The following is a 25711-nucleotide window of genomic DNA, read 5'->3' as shown; positions in this document are numbered from 1 at the left end:
TTCTCAGGACTTTGTCAACTCACTAGCACACTATGTGGAGACTGGGGCTAGATTAAGTTGCTAAATCATGTTGTGCCTTTTCCCTCTGAAATCTTCAGTTTCCTTCCTTGGCCATCATTTCTGAAGTTTATTGTATCCAATTAAATTATTTTCTGTTGTTTGCTCTTGATGAATATTTTTGCTAGTTTTTGCTATTTTGTACTCATTTTAAGTATTAGGCGAAGGAAATTCTAATTGAACTCAATACACCATTTTATTTGGATATACTCAGTTTTGGAATACCCTTAAGGTTAAACATGGATGTCTAATTTTCCAACACCATGAGCACTGTACTGCCTGGCTGCTTATAATAGGTACCAGAGTTAGAGCCAGTCTATTTTTTCCAACGACCTATGTCCTAATTTTCACTGTCCCAACTATGCCAGCTTTTAAAGATCTAGTATTTTTCTGATCCACTGACTTAAGTTATTAAGTTAGTTAACGGTGATGATTATTCAGACATACATATAATACGGAGGAAAACACTAGACTCAGAATAAGGAAAAGATATGTATATACAACTTACCAGTTGTGTCTGAAAAGCAAAATACGGCTAAATCAAGCTGGAAGGAATAAAACTAATTAATTTACAGGGACCTAAGAAGGTAAATGTCTCCTTGAAAGATCTTATAATAAAAAGGTATGAAGGTACTTGCATAAATCGCTTGGAAACTGGGGTAAGAATGGGAAGAAAGCATTCTCTAAAGGTTCCTACCAAACCCATGAAGGTTCAGGAAGAACCTTCTAATTTCCTTCCCAGGGGAATTTATTTGACCACCACAGACAATTTTCCAAATAAGCTACAGTAGAAAATAAAACTTGAGCATTTCAAATGAGTTAATGAACACTTTCCAAAGTGGTTTCATAGGATTTGGGGATCAGGAGTGCCTATTTCTATTTATGAACAAGGAAATGAAAATCCAAGAAAAGTTAATTTGCCCCAAATAATAATGACATGGATATTTCACAATCAAGTATGATCTACAACATCAAAATTCTAGGTTCTCTAACAGTATCTACCTTTGTCTTTCCAAGACAGTTTTTCAAGTGTAGATCATATATCCTTTCCATGATTAAAAAGAGAATTAAATGCCAAAAAAGTAACAGGATAATAAGGTAACAAGCTGTTAAACTACTTTTCCATAGTTACTTAGTAGTAAATATTAGCAGCATCTTTTGTTATTCCAGCAAGTACTCGATCTGGCCATGGTTCAGCTGTATACCTGGCTAAACCAATTATTTCCACACTTTGCTTTCATAAAGAGTACTGTACTATAAAATATAACCATAAACACCAATTCCTTCCTTTCTCTATTGCCATTTAGTTTCAGAGCTATGTGGACTAAGCCAGCTCCACTATCAAGTAATGGAAGCAATGTAATTATAGTCTCATTAGTATTTATCCATGGCTTTGCACAATGGCATAAAATATTTCCTGGTAGTTATGATATCTTGGATAAGGTGCTTTCTCAAGGATTTTGATCTCCTCATCTATAAATGAGACTGAATCAGATACTGTCTCTTCTACCTCCCAAAACTTTACAAATTTGTTCATAAATTTTACAGTAATTAGTTGACTCCTACCAATTTCTAAAAACACCTTCTCATTATTCAGACAGATCTTTTCATTTTGATTTACTTAGTTTAACAAAATATCCCAATGATCTTTATTTTTATTTTTTAAATTTTTACCTGAATTTATTACATATAGAAGATTGCATAGGAAGATAACTTTTATCGTTAATCTATTAGGTTCCACACAATTTTCTAAGTAGTTTACAGATATTTACTTCACTGTTTAATGGTATTACTTGAATTTTTTTTTTAACATCTTTATTGGAGTATAATTGCTTTACAACGTTGTGTTAGTTTCTGCTGTATAACAAAGTGAATCAGCTATATGTATAAATATATCCCCATATCCCCTCTCTCTTGCATCTCCCAATGATTTTTAAATGAAAATATTAAAGTTTGTCAGTAGCCATAGCAGGGAAAAATTAAAGAATTTGTTACATTTCTGTTTCTAATCAAGTCCAAAGGATATATGTTTTTTCAAAAATCTTACACCTCGACTACAAGTACTTAGGTTAATATAACAAAGAACTGACAAATTTTTTCACAGAAAAATTATATAAAAATCAATGATGTATTCCATAGATGTTAACTACTAACAGCTACTAATAACCAATAGGAAGATAAGACTTATTCATCTAAATAAACTAAATGGATTTGGGGTATGTAGAAGAAACAGATAACTAAAGGCTTTGCTAATTGGGACTAACTTTCCAAATGTGAATATAAAGAACAAATTAGAGTTCTCAAAGTTATATCAAAAGATGAATAATTATTTGATAATTTAAGGATAATTGTAAATTTTACATGAAAATTTTGTTGAACAAATGAATGAATTCCCAACCATAGAACAGTGTCTGGCACATAGCAGATACCCAATAAATGTATGCTGAATAAATCAATGAGTTAAAAACAAGCTTCTTTTTTGAAAAATAAGACCAAGAAAAAGTTAAGTGCCTAAAAACATGTTATTGACTACTTATAGGCACAAATGTTTCAAATGAGAACTGGGATACTCAGTTCAAACCAAGTGAAAATATAAAGAATAGCTCTAGTCAATGAACAATGTGAAATGTTCTCCTTGTCTCAATCCAAAATCAATTATATTCTGCCATATGTCTTCAGATGGGAACAAAACTGAAATTATATGGACTCTCAAGATTCAGTTTAAGATATTAGAAATGTAAATGAGAAAACCATGTCCTCTTTATTTTCCCCCTCATTCACTGAACACATATTTATTGAACACTTACCACAGCAGGTGCTTATTCCTTTCCTTCTTTTAGGTCCAAGGTATTGAATAAACCAGAGATAGATTAGACAAGATTGTATTAAAAGGAAAGTTTCCGTATGTCAACTGTCATAACTTATTTTCCATTTAATCCCTATTGTTCCATGTATAATGTATGTTTATAATACCCAGCTCAGCTTTATATATTTATTCTTCTAAAAGTAAACCGATTTTTATCATTTTCATGACAATACATTAAATTGTACCTTAATTGTTTTCTCTTGCACTGACATATGGATACGTTCCCTTAGGGGTTTCATCGATGAATTATTCACTTGTGTGGGAGATCTAGTCCAAAAAAAGCAAAAATTTATAAACCAAAGTAGCTTTTAAACTAGTTTACACCTCTCCGCTACCCAAAAGCAGTTAGAGAATAAAAGTTTATTCTGAACAACTGAACCTAGTTGCTTACAATACTATTTAAAAGTGTCCATATTCCTATTCTGAGAGTTCTAAATACTAATAATTTGCTTAATTAATTAATTCAGTCACTAAATATTTGAGCTTCTACTATATGTAAGGCACTGTATAAGATGTTGTGAAGAATAGAAAGTTCATTCATTCACTGGCTCTGAATTCAGGCATCTTGATCTAAGTAAGGGAAATAAGATATCCACATAACTAAAATTCAAAATAAAAAAGGACAGATGCCATAGCAGGGAAATTCAAAAAAGAAAAGCATAGTTTAGAAAGAGGAGGGTCAGAGAAGACACGATAGAGAAGGAGACACTGGCAATTTGGAGCTAGACAAACATGGATTCCTCAGTAAATTCCTTTTTAGCTTAATAGAGCCAGAGTCATAACCCCTTTGAGTCAAAAGGCCATTACATAAGAATAAAGGGGGCTTCCCTGGTGGTGCAGTGGTTAAGAATCCACCTGCCAATGCAGGGGACATGGGTTGGAGCCCTGGTCCGGGAAGATCCCACATGCCTCGGAGCAACTAAGCCCGTGAGCCACAACTACCGAGCCTGCACTCTAGAGCCCGTGAGCCACAACTACTGAGCCCACGTGCTACAACTACTGAAGCCCGTGTGCCTAGAGCCCATGCTCTGAAACAAGAGAAGCCACCGCAATGAGAAGCCCATGCACCGCAACAAAGAGTAGCCCCCGCTCACCACAACTAGAGAAAGCCCATGTGCAGCAACGAAGACCCAAAGCAGCCAAAAATAAATAAATTAAATAAATAAATTTATTTTTAAAAAAAAGAATAAAGGATAGTCTATTCTAAGAAAGACTAGTTTATAACCCTACACTGACTTACATTCATATACATTGTCCTTAATTTTATCATTTCAATGCAGACCATTAAAAATATACTTTACCATGGACTGGTACTTGTCTGCACAATAATTGAAAATGCTAAGGTAACTATAAACGTGTTTGGCCACATGATTGAGTATAGAAAAATACCTCTTTAAAATGGATGTGGGGATTAATTTTATTTAGAAAATCCTACAAACACAAAATAACTTTCTCTAAGAAAATGACAGAATTCAATCTAAGAGAAAATCTAAATCATTTATATTTCTACCTAAAAGCAAACTTTGTTAAACAGAAGTAAGTTGACAGGAGGAAAAAACAAAGGTTCATTTTCTTTATACTCTTTTCTGGGATTCCAACACAGGGTATAAGTAAATCATTGATAAAATAAATTTTCACTGCAAAGGAATTAGAAGACAACACTGAATGATAGAGCATTATAAAGTTTCTCTTTAAAGAGAAAAGATAGTGAAGCACAGGAAACAATCATAGATAGATATGAACAATTTTAGACTAAAATCAGATTTCTAAAAAGTAGCTCAAGCAGAAAATAGAAAAGATCAAACAGGACAATTTTGTAAAAATCCTCCACAATGTAATAATACAATTTTAAATGGTTGTTCTAAAATTTTAAATGTTTCTATAAATGAATGTTCATTAATTAAAAATATCACCAACTCAGTGTTTGACCGAATTGTTGTTAAAACTGGTGAGTATCAATGTCTTGCACAGAATACCAACAGTAATTTAGTATTTTCTTCATAATGCGATGAAGAACAAGTAAATGTCAATTCCAGTGTTAAGTCTGGTGTATACCAACTCTCCTATTCTCAGGCAAAATAGCACAATCTTTGGAGCAGAGACCTCAGGTTCTGGAGAAAGACACCTTTGCTGCTTGCTAACTTAGACAAATTGCTTACTATCTCTCTCAAGTCTCTAATTCTTCACTTATAAATTGGGGATACTACTAAAAGAGATTGCTGTGACGGCTGATATAAGTGAAAGCATTTAGCAAAGTTTTTGACACAAATATCTATACAAATATTTCCAAAGCAAAAAACAAGAACAAAAAAACAAAAACAAAAAACACCAGTCATACTCTCACAAAATATTACTTTTATATATAACTCCCTCACATTCAAATGTTCAATCTCCCTTTAACTAACTTTTGTTTTTTCTCTTCATACTCTTCTGTAGTTCCCAAGTTTCCTAACCATAGCATGTATTTCTTTTATAACAAATGAGGTGTTTTTTTCAAAAATTTCCTTTATAGACTTAAGTTAATATTCACATACATATAACTTCCACATTACTTACCTAAAAAGTGTAAGAATAGAAGTTCCATTATGATGAATTGTGTTTTCATCGTCATATAAAAGCTCTGCTTTGTTTTTGGTAGGAGCACTGGCTGCTTCTTCATCCAAAAGAACTAGTAAAGTTTTCACAGTATCTCTGCCACGGTATGCAGTGCCATGGTTTATGGCATGAGATTTTGGCTAGAACAAGAAACAATTTCAAATAAATGTAATAATCACCCCAGCTGGGTCAATCAGCCACTCTTTTCCATTTCATGTGCTATTGTTCTCCTTCATCTTCTATTAAGCTATTAAAAAATCAGCCATGAGAAGTGGCTCTAAGGCATGTGAATATTTATCCCTCAAGCCATAATAAAATCAATCTTATGAACCTCCAGAAGCACAAAAAATATAGAAAATAGTATCATCAAAGGAAGACATTAGATTTTCGTCAAAATAACATTAGGCTTTAAGTCAGAAAGTTTAGCTACAATCTATGTGATCTCAGCCTCGTGACTTAACCTCTTTGTATACTGATATTTTTTCTCTCTTATACCAGAAGTGAGATTCTGGCGATCTGAATACCAACCTCACAGATGGCTGTAAAGATCTACTCAAATGCAAAAATAAAAAAACTAGTTGACCTTCATTCATTCAGTAATCACCCATAAGCACATACTAAGTCCCAAGAATTGTGTTTGAAGCTAAGGCTACAAAGGTAAAAACTAGTGCCTCAAGGAACCCGTAGGTTCTTTTATAAAATAAATAAGTAACCAATAATGGCATTACAGAGTGCTAAGTGCTATTTCCTTTTTTTAAAATAAATTTATTTATTTATTTATTTGTTTGTTTGTTTTGGGCTGCATTGGGTGTTCGTGTTCGTTGCTGTGTGCGGGCTTTCTCTAGTTGCAGCGAGTGTGGGCTACTCTTCGTTGGAGTGCGCGGGCTTCTCTTGTTGTGGAGCACCGGCTCTAGGCGTGCGGGCTTCAGTAGTTGTGGCACACGGGCTTAGTTGCTCCACGGCATGTGAGATCTTCCCGGACCAGGGATCAAACTCGTGTCCCCTGCATTGGCAGGCGATTCTTAATCACTGAGCCACCAGGGAAGTCCCCTCAGTGCTATTTCGAAAAGAATGTATAAATTGTGCAGTGGGAGCACACCAGAAGGTCATGATCAATTTACCCTGGGATCAAGGATGGCTTCATAGAGGAGACACAAAGGGGTAAGAGAGAACATGGTATTTTCAGAGACTACATGGCATGAAATGGCTGAAGAACAGGGTAACAGAGAGGGAGTCATGTGAAATGAGCCTGGGAAAGCATTGTATATCAGACAAAGAAGTTATAAGTCGATCTGTTACAAGGTTAAAATCTCTTCCTTTATTAAGCAAGGAAATAAAATGATACTATTTACATTTAGAAAAATGACAGCAATGATGGAAATGTGTCAAATATTTATATTCCAGGGTAAGACTCTTATTAAATCTGGAGACAGGACCACAAATTAAGAGACTGTAATAGTCCAGCTCAGAAATGAAGGTAGTAGCAGTGAACTAAAACAGTAGCTGTGGAGATAAAGAAAAAGCAGATTAAAAGGGGGAGAGCTGGAAAAACTTAGTAACTAGATAGAAGAATAGGGAAAATTGGGCTTCCCTGGTGGCGCAGTGGTTGAGAATCTGCCTGCCAATGCAGGGGACATGGGTTCGAGCCCTGGTCTGGGAAGATCCCACATGCCACGGAGCAACTAGGCCCGTGAGCCACAACTACTGAGCCTGCGCGTCTGGAGCCTGTGCTCCGCAACAAGAGAGGCCGCTATAGTGAGATGCCCGCGCACCGCAATGAAGAGTGGCCCCTGCTCGCTGCAACTGGAGAAAGCCCTCACACAGAAACGAAGACCCAACACAGCCATAAGTAAATAAATAAATAAATAAATAAAATAATAATAATTAAAAAAAAAAAAAAAGAATAGGGAAAATATATGATAAGATAATATTGCACATAGACACACGTAAGAACAAACTCTGATGGCATTTCTGGCCGGGTTCATACCAACTAACCAGTTGTATGTGCTGTAAACCTCTGGGAAAGTTGCTTAACCTCACTGTGCCTCAGTTAAATCATTGGTAAAATAGGGATAATGAGAGTGCCTAACCCATAGGGTTGTTGGACATTGTGCTTAAATATCAGAGTCGCCCTTTTGAGGGCATCTGTTATAGTTGTACCACTTTCCTCAGGTTTCATCAACATGGTCTTGGCCTCCTTTCTCTACTTGGCTGACTCAGGCTACCAAGTGAACTGTAATGTATAGCTACACCAGAATTTTAACAAATTGCCTATCACAATCTGGTGCTTGACATATATTTTTCATTAGTACCAAAGAAGTCCATACTGTTTAATACTAACTTCATTGAGAATTACTGATTCGTATTTTTCAAAGATGTCTAATTTGGTTGAAAACATAAAATTAAGAACCAGGTTGTCTGCATCTTTATTTCTTGTGACAGGAAATGGGAGAGATTGGTGCTCTTAATTATCTGAGTTGTGACAGTTCCTGATTTATACTTATAATAAAACCTGGTTGTCATTTGAGCCAAGCTGTCATAGGAAGTGTTAACACACATGAAATATGTGGGGAAATAATTCAGAATCTTCCCCATGTCCCGCCTTCAAGTTAAACTAAAAACACTCATTGTTATAGAAAATAGTGCCCGAGGGCTGCGGAAAAATAAGTGAATCATAAAAAGTAAGCAAAAGTCTTTCTTCATACACGGGCTATCACAATTATACCTAATAAAAAGGGGATTTTGTTACCTGAACAATTAAACTGCAACAAATGAATTACTATAACACGTACTCCAAAATTCTGTTCTAGAGCTAAAAACATGGTAGTCAATTTCTCCTATAAAACTATAGTTTTAATACTTTATAATGTCTGACTATCTATGTAAGAAAAACAAGAAAGAGGTAAATTTTCTGGAATATATAATTAAACAATTACTAAGTATAGGAAAAATTCCTAATGTCTGCAGTAAACCGGCAATGGAGGTAGTAAATAAGAGATCATGGAAATAGAAAAATTCTATAAAAGAAAAATAAACTGCTGAATAGAAACTATTTCTGCTGTTGTTCTATGGAGTGCCTAGTACTGGGGTCATAACCAGAGACACCAGACTCTTATTTTATACCTGATTAAATGGGAAAATAATTGTTTTATAAAAATAATTATTGAAAAATGTGACAAAACACCTTAATATGCATCAAGAACTATAAATTTCTAGTGCTACAAGGGATACTGAAGATTATCCAATGTGCTTCTTTAACAAACAGAGACAATTTGGCTCATAGAGGTTATGATTTACCCAAGTCGAACATTATCCTGCATAATCTATTAAGAAACTTATATTTTCAACATCTTATAACAGAGGAAACACATTCTTCTGACTTAAGTAGCAATTGTAAACCACTTCTACAGCAAGTAGAAGATATAATGTTTTGTACAGAAGGATAATGAAAAATAAAAACCTCATTACCCGTGCAGGACTGATGTCAGTGGTACTAAGAGCTAAATCTCCTTGTTGAGAATTGATAATACTTTTAATCCTCAAATCCAAATCTTGAGCAACTTCCTCTACTGCTTTATAAAAAGGATCCCTGCTGTTCTGGCCTTTAATCAGCTGCATCTTTATCACTGAGAGTATCCGACCCCCTGCAATACTGAAAATAGAAATAAGATCACTTTTATAATAGTATTAGAGATGTCAATATGCTTATAAGCTTGAAAATATAATTCTCAGAGTTAATCAACACTTTTCAAAGAATATGGCTTTAATCTTAGAAATCAAACAGTAACACATTTAAGAAAAGGATGAGAACCATTAGAAACAAAATTTTAAAGTTTTTCTAAAAGCAAGTTATTTCAGTAAGGTAAGTTACTTCTTCCTTGATTTGAAAGCTAGGGGAAATAATTTAGTTATATATGATATATGATAAAAGATTCAGATGCAGTTATATACATGCAATATACTTCAAATGCATACCTTTAGGTACAACTAAGATAACACAAACTACCTCTCATTGAATACCCAAAATCCTACATAACTTAATCTATTTTTTTAAACATCTTTATTGGAGTATAATTGCTTTACTATGGTGTGTTAGTTTCTGCTTTATAACAAAGTGAATCAGCTCCACATATACATATATCCCCATATCTCCTCCCTCTTGCGTCTCCCACCCTCCCTATCCCACCCCTCTAGGTGGTCACAAAGCACCGAGCTGATCTCCCTGTGCTATGTGGCTGCTTCCCACTAGCTATCGATTTTACATTTGGTAGTGTATATATGTCCATGCCACTCTCTCACTTCATCCCAGCTTACCCTTCCCCCTCCCCGTGTCCTCAAGTCCATTCTCTAATAGGTCTGCGTCTTTATTCCCATTCTGCCCCTAGGTTCTTCATAACCTTTTTTTTTTTTTAGATTCCATATATATGTGTTAGCATATGGTATTTGTTTTTCTCTTTCTGACTTACTTCACTCTGTATGACAGACTCTAGGTCCATCCACCTCACTACAAATAGTTCAATTTCGTTTCTTTTTATGGCTGAGTAATATTCCACTGTACATATGTGCCACATCTTCTTTATCCATTCATCTGTCGATGGACACTTAGGTTGTTTCCATGTCCTGACTATTGTAAACAGAGCTGCAATGAACATTGTGGTACATGACTCTTTTTGAATTACGGTTTTCTCAGGGTATATGCCCAGCTCTATTTTTAGTTTTTTAAGGAACCTCCATACTGTTCTCCATAGTGGCTGTACCAATTTACATTCCCACCAACAGTGCAAGAGGGTTCCCTTTTCTCCACACCCTCTCCAGCATTTATTGTTTCTAGATTTTTTGATGATGGCCATTCTGACCGGTGTGAGGTGATACCTCACTGTAGTTCTGATTTGCATTTCTCTAATGAGTAGTGATGTTGAGCATCCTTTCATGTGTTTGTTGGCAATCTGTATATCTTCTTTGGAGAAATGTCTATTTAGGTCTTCTGCCCATTTGTGGATTGGGTTGTTTGTTTTTTTGATATTGAGGTGCATGAGCTGCTTGTAAATTTTGGAGATTAATCCTCTGTCAGTTGCTTCATTTGCAAATATTTTCTCCCATTCTGAGGGTTGTCTTTTCATATTGTTTATGGTTTCCTTTGCTCTGCAAAAGCTTTTAAGTTCCATTAGGTCCCATCTGTTTATTTTTGTTTTTATTTCCATTTCTCTAGGAGGTGGGTCAAGAAGGATCTTGCTGTGATTTATGTCATAGAGTGTTCTGCCTATGTTTTCCTCCAAGAGGTTTATAGTGTCTGGCCTTACATTTAGGTCTTTAATCCATTTTGAGTTTATTTTTGTGTATGGTGTTAGGGAGTGTTCTAATTTCATTCTTTTACATGTAGCTGTCCAGTTTTCCCAGCACCACTTATTGAAGAGACTGTCTTAGCAATGAATTTGGTAAAGTAGCAGGATACAAAATTAATGCACAGAAATCTCTAGCATTCCTGTACACTAATGATAAGGTTACATAACTTAATCTTTAAACCAATTCAATAAGCATTATTACCCATAAATTACAGATGAAAAAATTGAGTCTCAAAAAGGTTTGACAGCTTGTCCAAGAACACACAGTGTTTGTTCTGGGCTAGGAAGAAGGTGATAAGGAAGGAGACTGACCTGAAATACATGATAATGCACTCTAACATGAGAAGGGTTATTATATGGAAGAGGAAATTAAACTAGTTAATACTAATCTAAAGGAAACCAGAGACTGGACCAATTATGGCCAACAGACAAGTATTTTTAAAAACATGAAATCAACTGTTTCTTTATACTGAGCCTGAACCTCAGTGAATTTGGGTTGCAGTTCCTGCTCTAGAAGGCTGACCTAAAACCAATGTGAGGAGGAGGAAGGATTTTGGTCCATTACAAGGAAGACATTAAAGGTGTCCAACAATAAAAGAAGGCTGTTTTTTGAAGTTAAGAGATCTCCATCCCTAGAGGTATCCCTGGAAAGGCTGCACAGTGTCCAATGAGAAAGTGGTGTGGTCTGGCTATGGAGTCAGACAACCTAAGCACACATCACAACTCCCTCACTTTCTACCTTGAATATGCTATTTAACCACTCTGTGACTTTTATAGTAGCCTAAAGGAAATTATGAATAGTTCTCATCCTCACTGCCTTATTGCCAGGCTTTATGTTTTAGGAAAGAAGCCAGGTTCCCTAACGACACTGGAAACATGATTGTTCATATACAAATAGCTTGTCCAAATAGAGAAGGAAAGTTAGAAGAAAACTGCAGAGAGTGCATTACATCAGTATCTTCCAAATTTGCCTGATCATCAGAATCATACTCAGCATTTGTTTAAAATATCAGCTCCAGTGAGTACACCTCCACCTGGAGGGCAGGCCAGCTCTAAAAGGGAGAAAGAGGCTGAGGGAACCATACCCAGTTCTTTTAATCTTACCAGTTATGAGTCGGGAGGAACGAATGAAGGGTAGGGAGAGAAATGTAGTGTTTTGTGGAAGAAGTTCGTCCACATGGACACATGAAGCCAGAGAAAAAGGAGGTCCCCTCACTAATAAATGGGTCTAAAATATAGGAGGTGTAATGCAAATACTAACAATGTAACTGGTTAATATCTGAAAGGGAGATTAGTAGATTAGTCTCTGCTGATACAAAGAACTCACTCAATGATTTTCTAATTTCAGTGCATTGTTGTCCTTAGGGGTATAGGGGCTCACCTATATGTCGTCTGCTGAGCTTGATGTGGATTATGGCCAAACAGCCCTATGTTAGAGTCTGGCCAGAGCACATATAATAAAAAGGGCCTGATTCGTGAAAAATAAAAAATAAGTAAAAAATAGAAAATAAAATATCAGCTCCAGATCCCATCCTACTGAATCACAATCTCCAGACAAGGATACTAAATAGCTGCATTTCTTTTGAAGATATCACAGGTGATTCTTATGACTAGACAAGCTTGGGAAACATTTCATGAAAAAATTAGCTCCTTGAGAAAGGAAACATATTTTACTAATCATCATACTAACTTGGCACACAGAAGAAATAATTGATATCTCTACTGAATAAATGACGGCTATCACACATAACAGTGTGAAGTTTTTACTTGTAAGATAAAAGATATGTATTTTACCCTTTTTCATATTATTATTATTATTTGCAGCAGAAAAGCACTTAAGAGTTTCAACTTACACTATGGCAGACTAGTTACTCTAGGGGAACATTCCACTAAGCTTGGTAAGAATCGGGGGAAATCTCCAAGTACCACCCAATTTCTTCCCTAAAAAATTGACAAAAGCTGGAATGGAAAGTTGGAAGCTGTTAGTGGTAAGCAGGATGAATGGGGGTTTTCATGAGGACAAAAATCTCTAGTAGCAACATGATCAGGATGCAAACCCTGAGTGGGAGAGAGATTTCCACACTGAGTCTGAACCTTCCAAGGGGGAAGGTAGCTAGTATGGCTTTTATTAGATTTATTCTATGTATTTTATATTTTTGAAGTTTTTTAAAAAAAACATTTTCTGTTTGGTTATGACGTAGAAATACAATTGCTTTTTTTAATTGATCTGTGCCCAGCAACACTGTGAAACTCTACCATTAATTTTAATAATTTGCCTTTAGATTCTTGGAGTTTACTACATATACAATCATATTATCACTAAATAGAGTTTTATTTCTTCCTTCTCAATTGTTATATCTCCTATTTCTTTTTCTTGCCTTACTACACTGAATTGGACATCCAATATTATGCTGAAAAGAAATGAGAACAGGAACTCTTGTCTTGTTCTAAATCTTAAATAATGTGCTAAAACATTTTACCAAGTAGGTTTTCATAGAAACCCTGTATCAAGTTAAAGCCCTCATTCTTAGTTCATTTTATGCTGAAAGGGTAGTAGCCCTACAGGTTGGGTATGTCCCAACAGACACCTCACCTTGGGCAGTCCCTGGGCTTTGTCCCCTCAGACTTCAGTGACTATAAGAACAGACCCTCCAGATCACCAAATTCAGCAAGTTCTTTCAAAATAAAAGCTGGTTTCCCTTCTTGACTTCCCTCTCTGACTTTCTTCCTTCCCCCAGTTTTTGGCCTATTTTCATTGCATTCACCTACTCATCAATGCATTTAAGTGCTTTATAAATATGTTGTCCAGCAGTATTAATTATTTTCAATGGAAGGGTCAATCAGGGGACCTAGCCTGCTATACATCTGTAATCAGAAGTCTGAACAGACTCTTAAGAATTATTTTATGTAAACAGGCACTCTCTTTTCCAACTGGCTTTTTCTTAATTTTCAATTAAAAACACAGAAAATAATTGGATGAAATGTAGCCAAAATGAAAACATAGTTAACACTATGTGCTTTTCTGGGAAGTAATCTCTAATGGAAGAGTTTTGGAAAAGATTCAGAAGGATAATCAAATATGAAAGAGTGCCACAGTATCAGTTATAAGAACAAAAAAGAAAAAAAAAGCTTTCAGTGCTATTGAAGGTAAAAGTCACCTTTGCCCTCTTTTCCCATTCCTTCTACAAGAACAAATATTCTAAATTTTAAAGATGATATAATCCCCTGAATGAACTGTATTTAGGAAAAATTCATAAGATTTGTATTTCAGTTGCTTGCCAAGCTCAGCATTTTGACCCTTAGCAAAATACCGTAAACACCAGTGCTATGACTAGTCTATTGCTATACGTTCACTACAAGAGCCAACATCAGCTCTTCAAATACCTGCTCAGCAACATAACATAATTCAAATTCTTGCCTCTAGAGCCTAGAAACTCCTGAAGTTTTAACCCAAATGATGCCAGGACATTTGTCATAGGCACTGGGGATACAAAATGAATAAAAGATTTCTTTTTAAGAGGTCACGATTGATCAGTTGATACAATGAGATACCAAAGGTACAGAGGGGGTTTAAGTGGGGAGGTAAGAGAAGAAGGAGGTCTTCAGGAAAGCATCCCAGAAGATATGACTACTCTGGATAAACATTAATAGAAGAATTTAGGTGAGAAAGAGGTTATCTGCAGTTCCTGACTGCTAAATGGATCACATTAAAGCTCTGGGGCGGGGCTTCCCTGGTGGCACAGTGGTTGAGAGTCTGCCTGCTAATGCAGGGGACACGGGTTCGAGCCCTGGTCTGGGAGGATCCCACATGCGGCGGAGCAATTGGGCCCGTGAGCCACAACTGCTGAGCCTGCACGTCTGGAGCCTGTGCCCCGCAACGGGAGGGGCCGCGACAGTGAGAGGCCCGCGCACCGCGATGAAGAGTGGCCCCCGCACCACGATGAAGAGTGGCCCCCACTTGCCGCAACTAGAGAAAGCCCTCGCACGAAACGAAGACCCAACACAGCTAAAAATAAATAAATAAATAAAGCAGCTCTTAATTAAAAAAAAAAAAAAAAAAAAAGCTCTGGGGCAGAAACAGAAAAATGAAGCTAGTGAGGAAAAACACAATTAAATCCCCAAGACTGAATCAAAACATAGTGACTGAAAGAGAACAATAAGCAATAATACAAATAATGGGTAATATTTTAATGAATTACTGACTATCTTTACTATATAGAATGACTTGTCTTTTCCCTACCATCTTTAAGAATTTGATAACTATTTGCTAAATAAATTATATCTTTAAAAATTAAATGTGATTAAAGGTACTACATGAAATGTATCAAAAATGATTCTGAAATATTTTTAAATGAGAAATGTAACTTTAGGATTCTGGACTGGATAATTTCAGCTAGGCTTAACATTCTATGAATGCATAATATATAGTCCAATAAATATAATGCAGGTGTGTACTAAAAAGTTGTTATGTAATAAAATTGAAATACAGAATTTTAAACATTTGAACAACAGGGTACTAACTGATTTATGTAACCTGAAACTCCTAATTTAAGATGTTTTTCAGGTGAAAGTACAGCATGTATTTTATGGTGGCACCTACTGGCAAAAGTGTAGAAATGCAGCCATACTATAGCTAAGATGGTCTGATGAAAAGCTGGCAGCAGAGAGGTAAGTGTGATTTGGATTCCTCCCCTGACCATTCCTTGGACTCAAAGATTATTTTGATTCCCTACCACCACCACCACCCTATTATAAGACAAGTAGTACAAACTTACACTCAGCTACAAGGGTTAAATACATTTTTATCTCTGAGTTTTAAGGTTGAGGGACAGAGGCCAGGGTCAGATACAATCAGGAGGTAGAGAGTATAGAATTTGTACACCATACTGAGGTTTCTGGATTTTTATCCTGTACCTAATATGGAATCACTGAAGGATTTTAATTATGGCAGTAACATCTGCTGCTTTGAAAAGACCACTGGCAGCAGTGAGGACAACAGGATGCGGCAACTCAAGACTGGAGGCGGAATGAACAACTTGGAGATAAGTAAAAAAAGTCCAGGCAAGAAAGGATGAAAGTCTGAAAACAGACTTTCCATAAAAAATGGAAATAAGATAGTAGCTACAGGAATAGAGATAAAAGAAAGAATATGAAAAATGTTAAGTAAGAAGAATTGATGGATCTTAGTGAATGAAGGGACAGAGAAAGGGAGAATGGACTTGAGGACATGGGGAGGGGGAAGGGTAAGCTGGGACGAAGTGACAGAATGGCATGGACATATATACACTACCAAATGTAAAATCGATAGCTAGTGGGAAGCAGCCGCATAGCACAGGGAGATCAGCTCAGTGCTTTGCGACGACCTAGAGGGGTGGGATACGGAGGATGGGAGGGAGGTTCAAGAGGGAGGGGATATGGGGATATAGGTATGCATATGGCTGATTCATTTTGTTGTACAACAGAAACTAACACAGTATTGTGAAGAAATTATACTCCAATAAAGATGTACTAAAATAATAATAATAATAAAAAAATATGTTCCAAATTTCTGCTTGGGCAGCTGGAGGCAGAAAGGCTTCATCAACCTGGGTACTTTGGGAGGAGGTACCCGTCAAGCAGGTACGCAGGGAAAGATGAAGATTTAGTTTGGGAGATGCTAAGTTTGAGTTTCATTTGACGTAACAACCTATAGGTACATAAATATATATTTTGGAAACTCAGGAAAGAGTTTGGATTTCACTGAAATATGGATTTAGAATTTGCATATATGCAGTCAGAGAGGTAAGTAGAAAATAAGAAAACAAAATATCAGAAGTTATGGGAAAAAGAGTTCTAAAAGAAAAAATGATCAAACTTCAGGACTCAAAAGAGACCAGAGGCTATGTCAACTAGAAGATCATAAATGATCTTTTGCAGAACAGCTTCAGTAGAGTGGAAAAGTGAGTAAGTGTGAGTCAGTTAAACACAGACAAGTAAATAAGTATTGAGTGCCTACTCTGTGCCAGAAACTGTGCTAGGGCTAGGGAATACTAGTGAAGAAAATCAATAAAGCCCTCATAGAGTTTACAGCCTCATGAGACATATTCAAGATATTTTAAATCATTAGAAATTGGGAAGTGGAATAAAAGACAGTATTTTTTCAAGAATTTGAGCTATAAAAGGAAGGAACTGACAAAAGCAGAAGATGATTTGTTGTTTTTTCTTATAATCTTTATAGACTGTGGCTAAAGGACTAGTAGAAGTTGAAATTATGAGACAAAATGAATAACCAATGAAACATTGTCCCAATAGGTTACCCATACTATAGGAAATATCCTGCCTTCTCCCCCTCTGGACTTCATTTCACCACCATTCTCCATGTCTGGTTAACTCCTTCAAGTTCATCCTTCAAGATTAAGCTCAACTGTTAACAAACATCCAGGTAAACACTCCTGACACTCTTATCCCTGACTCCCACAAACTAGGTCAATTGTCCTTTCCTCTGTACATCTTTCCATTATTACATAAATAGAATACATGTTGTAAGTTTTTGATAACTTTACTATTTATAATCATGAAATGCATATATACTTAACATATGCAAAAATCACCTTACAGAAGAAAATAGAGACTGCTCAGATGGACTATTTAAACACCCACTTCTTCAGTATCGTCCCTAGAACACAGAGTAATTGCTCCTTATAACCAAACAGGATATTCAAAATAGATGGCTGCTAAATTGAAGAACTGAAGTGTACCCTAGGTGCCTCTAAAACGTACTTCTATCCTTTTGTACAAAAGTGTATGTATGGATGTACTTTTACCCTGTTAACTTACCCCAACTAGAAATTCCTCCAAAAAGGAATGTAATTATAACAAATTACATTGGATTGAATATATGTACTTATATCTGCTCCCTCCTAAAGTGCCACTAAAGTGACAAAAAGGAAAATGTTTTACATCCATAAAGAAAAACAGAATGGGAGAGGAGACAATAGTCGAGAGCAGAGGCATATCATGAAAGTACAGAAAGACGAAGAGCAGATGGAAAGGTGATAACTGACTACCCAGAACACAGAAAGCTACAACATAAGTTAACTGCTAAGAGAGACACCAATAAGAAGTAATCTCAGAAATTGAAGGCAATACTGAAGGCTATGGTGAAGGTGTCATTGCAAATAAGAAAGCTGGTTGACAGTCTATGTGAGGAACACTTAGACCCCTGAATCTCCTCTCTTATTCTGAGCAATCAGGCTAGTGCACTTCTGTCACCTCAGCATGGAAAGCAGGATTACTCTGAAGAAACTAAGCCAGAGAGGCTCCAGACCTATAGGTACCAATGACTGAAAACAGAGGGACTGAGCAAAAGTCTACATATTGAACTGGGCAGCTCAGCATCAACCTCAAATCCCAGAATACTGCTAGCCAGACTTACTGCTTTCAGAAGGAGATTAAAGGATGCCACTGTGGAAATTTGGGGGTAAGTTCCAAAGAAAAGACCTGCAGTTATTCACATTTGGAGAATCCCCAATAGAAGAGCCAAGTGGCTACTATGCTATAATGAAGTCCACTGTATAGAGCTGCTAATCAGCTTTACAGGGTCTCATTCCTAAATATGAAACAACAGTCCAGAATCACCCTACATTTTAGGAACACCTTTAACATGAAAGAGGGCAAAAGAAACAAAAAGAAAAACATTCAACTAGATACAACAAAGACTATCCAGGTAGCAGATAAAAAATGATCATATAAATTAAATAACCTTGGAGAAATAAATGAAGCATAAGATCACATACAATCAAATGTGAGAATAATGATATTTATCTCCCATTTACTTTAGAAAGCTACTTGAGCAAAATAAGGGGTTTAACCAATTAAAAATAAAGTCATGGAATCCTGGAAACAAGGTAGAGACAAAGAAAATTCACAAGGTGATGAAGCTTCATGGCTGACACTCTGAAACAGGCCTAGCAAGCAAAAGTATACAGACTGAATGAAGAAGATAGATGACTCTCCAGAAGGAATGTCTTCAATGGCAAAAATCAGAACTGATAGATGACCTAATAAAAAAGAAGAAATTGTATAGTTTCATTGGCAAACTTGATAAAGAACTGATAATAAATATATAAGAAGCAAAGCAAGAGAAAAAAGCAGATAATCATTAACTCTAGAAAAAACCAAAAATGTATACAAGAAAGGAAGTATAATAACAGTATATAATATAGCTTAGCTGTAGGCAATAATTACAGAGTTATAATAATGTAAACTCTAAAATATGATTTAACCTGATACTGTGGTATAACTATATTAGAAGGAGAGAAGAAGAGAAGTGTGTGTATGTGTCTGTGTGTGTGGTAGGAGGGGGAGAGGAAAAGAGGAGTATTGGGAGGTTGGTGAGTGGGTGGCAAATCCTCATCTACCATGGTAGGAAGTTAATAAATACTGTCTAAAATTGAAACTCAAAATTAGCTGCATAGACCAACAAGGGCTTAATATTCAAGATACAGACAGCTCATATAACTCAGTATCAAAAAACAAATCAACCAATCAAAAATTGGGCAGAAGACTTGAATAGACATTTTTCCAAACAAGACATACTGATGGCTAACAGGCACATGAAAAGATGCTCAACATCGCTAATTATTAGAGAAATGCAAATCAAAACCACAATAAGGTATCACCTCACACCTGTCAGAATGGTTATCATCAAAAAGTCTACAAATAACAAGTGTTGGAGAGGATGTGGAGATAAGGGAATCTCAAACACTGTTGCTGGGAATGTAAACTGGTGCAGCCACCATGGAAGACAGTATGGAGGTTCCTTAAAAAACTAAAAATAGAACTACCATATGATCCGACAATTCTACTCCTGGGTATATATCTGGAAAAAATGAAAACACTAATTCGGAAAGATATATGCACCCCAATATTCAGAGAAGCACTATTTACAATAGCCAAGACATGGAAGCAACCCTAGTGCTTAATCCAACAGCTAAGAATGAAATATTGCCACTTGCAACAATGTGGATAGACACAGAGAATATTATGCTTAGTGAAGTAAGTCAGACAGAGAAAGACAAATACTAAATGATATCACTCATATGTGCAATCTAAAAAAATAAAGACAAATAAACATATACACAAAACAGAAACAGACTCACAGACATAGAAAACTAGTTTATGGTTACCAAAGGGGAGAGGGGGGAGGGATAAATTAGGAGTACAGGATTAATAGATACAAACTACTATACATAAAATAGATAAGCAACAAGGATTTACTGTATAGCACAGGGAATTATACCCAATATCTTATAATAACCTATAATGTAATATAAACTGCAGAAATACTGAATCACTACGCTGTATACCTGAAACTAACATGATATTGTAAATCAACTATAGTTCAATAAAACTTTTTAAAATAGCTGCATAAAAATTTCATTTAAATGAGGTAAATACAGAAATAAACACATAAAAATATTGAAAGTCAATTCCTCTGAGGATTTTATTACTATAAGTCTATAGTACCATTTGACTTCAACAAAATATATCTATTTTGCTTTGCTAAAAATATAGTATTCTTTAAAATTAATTATCTGCTATCTCAGAAGAAATGGCTGGCCAATATATTATTTAGAAGTTCAGATGTCACTGATGTTGACTATAAGTCATATTCAAACCCTCTTCCAAATTCACTTCGTTGTAATAGATATCCATATAAGAAGACAGAAGGAAACAATTCAGAATAAAAACCTGAAAAAAATTCTTCTTGGAATCTTAAAATGGAAAGACGTTTCATAGAATAAGATATAGCGATTAAGAGAATGGGTTCCTGGGTCAGAAATGAATTCAGATCCCAACTCTGCTACTTACTAACAATGTGACTAAGGTAAGTTACACCAGTGCTTCAGTTTCTTCCTCTCTAAACTGAGTATTTATCTAGCAACTACAATGTAAGGTTTTTTTAATGATCAAATGATAATCCCCATAAAGAGTTCAGTGTAATGTCTGACACATAGTAAGTGTTCAATAAATACCAGCTATTTTTATTAGTACTATGCTATGGCATACCCACTAAACTGACAATGATCTCCCATGATTGCTAGCATATACAACCCACTTCTGCCCCCACAAATTAATCTAAAATTAACTCACCATAAAATATACCAGTATTATAAATGAGAGTCTATCTGATTAAAAACACCTCTTAATTCCAATATCATTTAAAAACAAATTCCAGATGAATCAAAAATTTATGCATAAGAAAATGAAAAAAAAAAAAACCTAGCAGAAAATAGAATATAAAATCCATCATATTTTTTATCAATTTCCTGACTCATTCTTGGTATGAGTTTCCTTTATTGCTAAATAAAAAGTTTAAAGAAATTATCTATTCAGTCATTCCCAATCCTCAAAAATCTATTTCTTCCAGAAAAAAAGTGAATGGTAAGCCCTCTTCTCTAGTCAAATTTAATTTGAACATGCCATTTGACTTTGGCAAAAATTTTAGAATCACAGATAAGCAGAAATTTAGGGGGAAAGGTCATGTGATTATAATTTATTAATCTAGATATTTATTAATTGAAGTATAGTTGATTAACAATGTCGTGTTAGTTTCTGGAGTACAGTAAAGCGATTCTTTTCCATTATAGTTTATCACAGGATATTGAATATAGTTCCCTGTGCTATATAGTAGGACATTGTTGTTTACCTACTTTATATATAGTAGTTTGTATCTGCTAATCCCAAACTCCTAATTTATCCCTCCCTCATCTAGATATTTTGTTTCTTCTTCCTAGTTTAGTCTGATGTTTGGTCATTTCAATAGCTCTTAATTTTTAATCTACCTCTGATTCTGTGAAGTTTTAAAGACAGACTAATAACACACATTTGTCATACCTTGGATTTGGTATTTCTCCAAGAATTTCATCTAATTTGTCAATGAAATTAATAAAATTAGACAATCCTTTTATATGTGTCCTTAGAGGATCAGATGGTGATGGTGCATATCCTTTCCCTCCAAGCTCTATTGTTCTAATAAATGATGTAGCCACCTATGAATTAAAACAAATAATTTGGTTATGTTTAATGATTTAGTAAGTTAAAACTACACCTTATTTTATGAAGCTAGGCACATTTACATATTTCTAGGTACACAGGTAAAGAGAAGCACTTTTTATAACTCATGCCACATTTTCATTCAGAAGCAAATAATCAAAGAAACAACTGTCACATAGAATTCATGCCAGCAAGGGTGATGGCAACACAGGTGGAGACTGAGACTGAGGAGCCAAGGCAGGGACAATTAAGGGCGTAAGAATATGTTCATAAGAGTATATCATTGTTGGGAATTCCCTGGCGGTCCAGTGGTCAGGACTCTGCGCTTCCACTGCAGGGGGCTCCGGTTCGATCCCTGGACTACGATCCCGCAAGCCGCACAGCATGGCCAAAAAAAAAAGAGTATATCACTGTCTATAAAGAATTAGACAGTGATATTCTATAAAAAATAAATATATTCTTAAATAGACTGACTACTGGCCACTGGAATTGTTATATGGAACAAAGGAATTTTTCTGTGTCAATTGTGTTGATTTATTCAAAGTTGAACAATTAATTCAACTCTTCCAAGCCTTAGCTTCTTTATTTGTAAAATAAAGATTTAGACTAGATTCACTAAGCCCCATCTAGCTTTCACATTTTAGGATCATTTGATCACGTGTAGTTCAAAAGGTCTTGCCTTTACAATGATAAAAATACATATATAATATGATGGCTATACATTAGGCCATCTCCATCAAAGACAAAATGTTCTAAAGCTGTATTTTCCAAAGCATATCCTAAGAAAGGAAAAATCTATGAAATTTAAATAATCTGGGGAAATTTCCATGGTTAAATAACTTAGGAAACGACAGGTTAAATAACAAGGTTAACTTAAGCAGATTTCTTTATGGTAGGACTTCTTGGAAGAAGTATACATGCATTACACATATCCAGTAAGAGTATACACGATTTCCAACCTTTTGCCCTTGGAAACATTTATTCAAAGAGCATTGAACAGGAACTTTTGCCTCTGGAAATAATTTATTCAAGGAGAATCTAACAGGGCTAGCACTCTGCAGAACACATGTAGGGAAACAGAGCTTTAGAGAAATTCTCCCTTATGAACTTTGAAGGATGTAGTAAAAAACAAAACTACCACGGATTTTCAAATACATGACATAGAACACATATTCACAATTTAAAAGTTGCTCTATCATAGTTACAAGAATTCTATATTAAGGTACATGGATCCACTGTTCAGAGAGTCTTTAAAATAAATATTGAAAATGTAACATGTCCATACCAAAAAGATAGACATCTGTTTCTCTCGAGCAGCATGTTTCAAATCAGTGAAGGCTTCTCTTCCAAGTCCTCTATCAGGAATATTGAGAATATGAGCCAGAGCCAAGTCATTCTTTGAATTCACTAGCAGGTTTAAATATGAGTAGATAATTTTCTTTGCTAGTAACTGTACCTGTGCAATAAAATATTTTCTTTATTGAAGATTTCTAAATTCATAAATAATCTTTTTATTTATTTATTTTTTATTGAAGTATATGTGATTTACAATGCTGTGTCAATCTCTGCTGTGCAGCAAAGTGACTCAGTTATACACACATAGACATTCTTTCATATTCTTTTCCATTATGGTTTATCACAGGATATTGAATACAGTTCCCCGTGCTATACAGTAGGACCTTGTTGTTTATCCATTCTAAATGTAATAGTTTGCATCTACCAACCCCAAACTCCCAGTCCATCCCTCTCCTTCCCCACCTCACCCTTGGCAACCACAAGTCTGTTCTCTATATCTATGAGTCAGTTTTTGTTTGGTAGATAAACTTATTTGTGCCATATTTTAGATTTCACATATAAGTGATATCATATGGTATTTGTCTTTCTCTTTCTGACTTACTTCACTTAGTGTGATAATCTCTAGTTGTACCCATGTTGCTGCAAATGGCATTATTTCGTTATTTTTTACGGTTGAGTAGTATTCCATTGTATACATGTACCACATCTTTATCCATTCACCTGTCGATGGACATTTAGGTTGTTTCCATGTTTTGGCTATTGTGAACAGTGCTGCTATGAATATAGGGGTGCATGTATCTTTCGGAACTATAGTTTTGTCCAGGTATACTCCCAGGAGTGGGATTGCTGGATCATATGGTAACTCTATTTTCAGCTTTCTGAGGAACCTCCATACTGTTTTCCATAGGGGCTGTACCAACTTACATTCCCACCAACAGTGTTGTAGGGTTCCCTTTTCTCCACACCCTCTCCAGCATTTGTTATTTGTAGACATTTTAATGATGCCCATTCTGACCAGTGTGAGGTGGTACCTCATTGGAGTTGTTTTTTTTTTTAATGTCTTTATTAGAGTATAATTGCTTTACAATGGTGTGTTAGTTTCTGCTTTATAACAAAGTGAATCAGTTATACATATATCCCCATATCTCTTCCCTCTTGCGTCTCCCTCCCTCCCACCCTCCTTATCCCACCCCTCTAGGTGGTCACAAAGCACAGAGCTGATCTCCCTGTGCTATGCGGCTGTTTCCCACTAGCTATTGATTTTACATTTGGTAGTATATATAAGTCCATGCCACTCACTCTCACTTCGAACCAGCTTACCTTTCTCCCTCCCCGTGTCCTCAAGTCCATTCTCTAGTAGGTCTGCATCTTTATTCCTGTCCTGCCCCTAGGTTCTTCAGAAACTTTTTTTGTTTTTAGATTCCATATATATGTGTTAGCATACGGTATTTGTTTTTCTCTTTCTGACTTATTTCACTCTGTATGACAGACTCTAGGTCCATCCACCTCACTACAAATAGTTCAATTTCGTTTCTTTTTATGGCTGAGTAATATTCCATTGTATATATGTGCCACATCTTCTTTATCCATTCATCTGTCGATGGACACTTAGGTTGCTTCCATGTCCTGACTATTGTAAATAGAGCTGCAATGAACATTGTGGTACATGACTCTTTTTGAATTATGGTTTTCTCAGGGTATATGCCCAGTAGTGGGATTGCTGGGTTGTATGGTAGTTCTATTTTTAGTTTTTTAAGGAACCTCCATACTGTTCTCCATAGTGGCTATATCAATTTACATTTCCACCAACAGTGCAAGAGTGTTCCCTTTCGTCCACACCCTCGCCAGCATTTATTGTTTGTAGATATTTTGATGATGGCCATTCTGACTGGTATGAGGTGATACCTCATTGTAGTTTTGATTTGCGTTTCTCTAATAATTAGTGATGTTGGGCATCTTTTCAAGTGCTTACTGGCCATCTGTAGGTCTTCTTTGGAGAAATGTCTAGTAAGGTCTTCTGCCCATTTTTTGATTGGGTTGTTTATTTTTTTGTTGTTGAGTTGTATGAGCTGTTTATATATTTTGGAGATTAAGCCCTTGCTTGTCGTATCATTTGCAAATATTTTCTCCCATTCCAATAATCTTTTTTTAATATGCAGTAAAAATACTTATGATCATTCAATGACAATATCTCACTCAGCTCTTTGGGAAAAGAGAATTGCCATATAAACCAAAAGCTTGGGTTGAACAATGAACATATCCTGGCTCATGAAACCAACTTGCCACCAGTGAGAATCTATAAATAAATAACAACTATCATAACTGTTGGAAAATGTCTCTTAGAAAATGATATAAAACATACAGCTGCATTTCTGATGAGACCTTATCTCATTTCCCTACATACATTTGCCATTAAATAATCACCAACAATGAAGCTCCCTGAAGCGTAGGGCATGGGCCAACTGGCACCATTTGGTCCTATACCCATGTCTCTTTACAGGGCAAGATATAAGGGCTG

At 35.7% G+C, this 25711-nt stretch overlaps 1 protein-coding gene across 4 annotated transcripts in view; it reads right to left on the bottom strand.

Annotated features, from left to right (window-relative positions):
- Window positions 1-25711, bottom strand: part of LOC118901519 (PARP1 binding protein) — a 77379-nt gene that overhangs the window by 11143 nt on the left and 40525 nt on the right. For all 4 annotated transcript variants that reach the window (XM_036864692.1, XM_036864693.1, XM_036864694.1 and 1 more), the window contains 5 exons: window positions 23183-23353; window positions 21739-21893; window positions 8987-9170; window positions 5480-5658; window positions 3109-3190 (listed from right to left, as the gene is read on the bottom strand). In XM_036864692.1, the coding sequence (XP_036720587.1) occupies window positions 3109-3190; window positions 5480-5658; window positions 8987-9170; window positions 21739-21893; window positions 23183-23353 (771 nt within the window). The remainder of the gene's footprint in view (window positions 1-3108; window positions 3191-5479; window positions 5659-8986; window positions 9171-21738; window positions 21894-23182; window positions 23354-25711) is intronic.

This window comes from Balaenoptera musculus, chromosome 10 (assembly GCF_009873245.2).
Source record: "Balaenoptera musculus isolate JJ_BM4_2016_0621 chromosome 10, mBalMus1.pri.v3, whole genome shotgun sequence".
Taxonomy (NCBI): Eukaryota; Metazoa; Chordata; class Mammalia; order Artiodactyla; family Balaenopteridae; genus Balaenoptera; species Balaenoptera musculus.
Note: the sequence above shows the minus strand (reverse complement) of the source record. Positions and strands in the feature narration are given on the sequence as shown.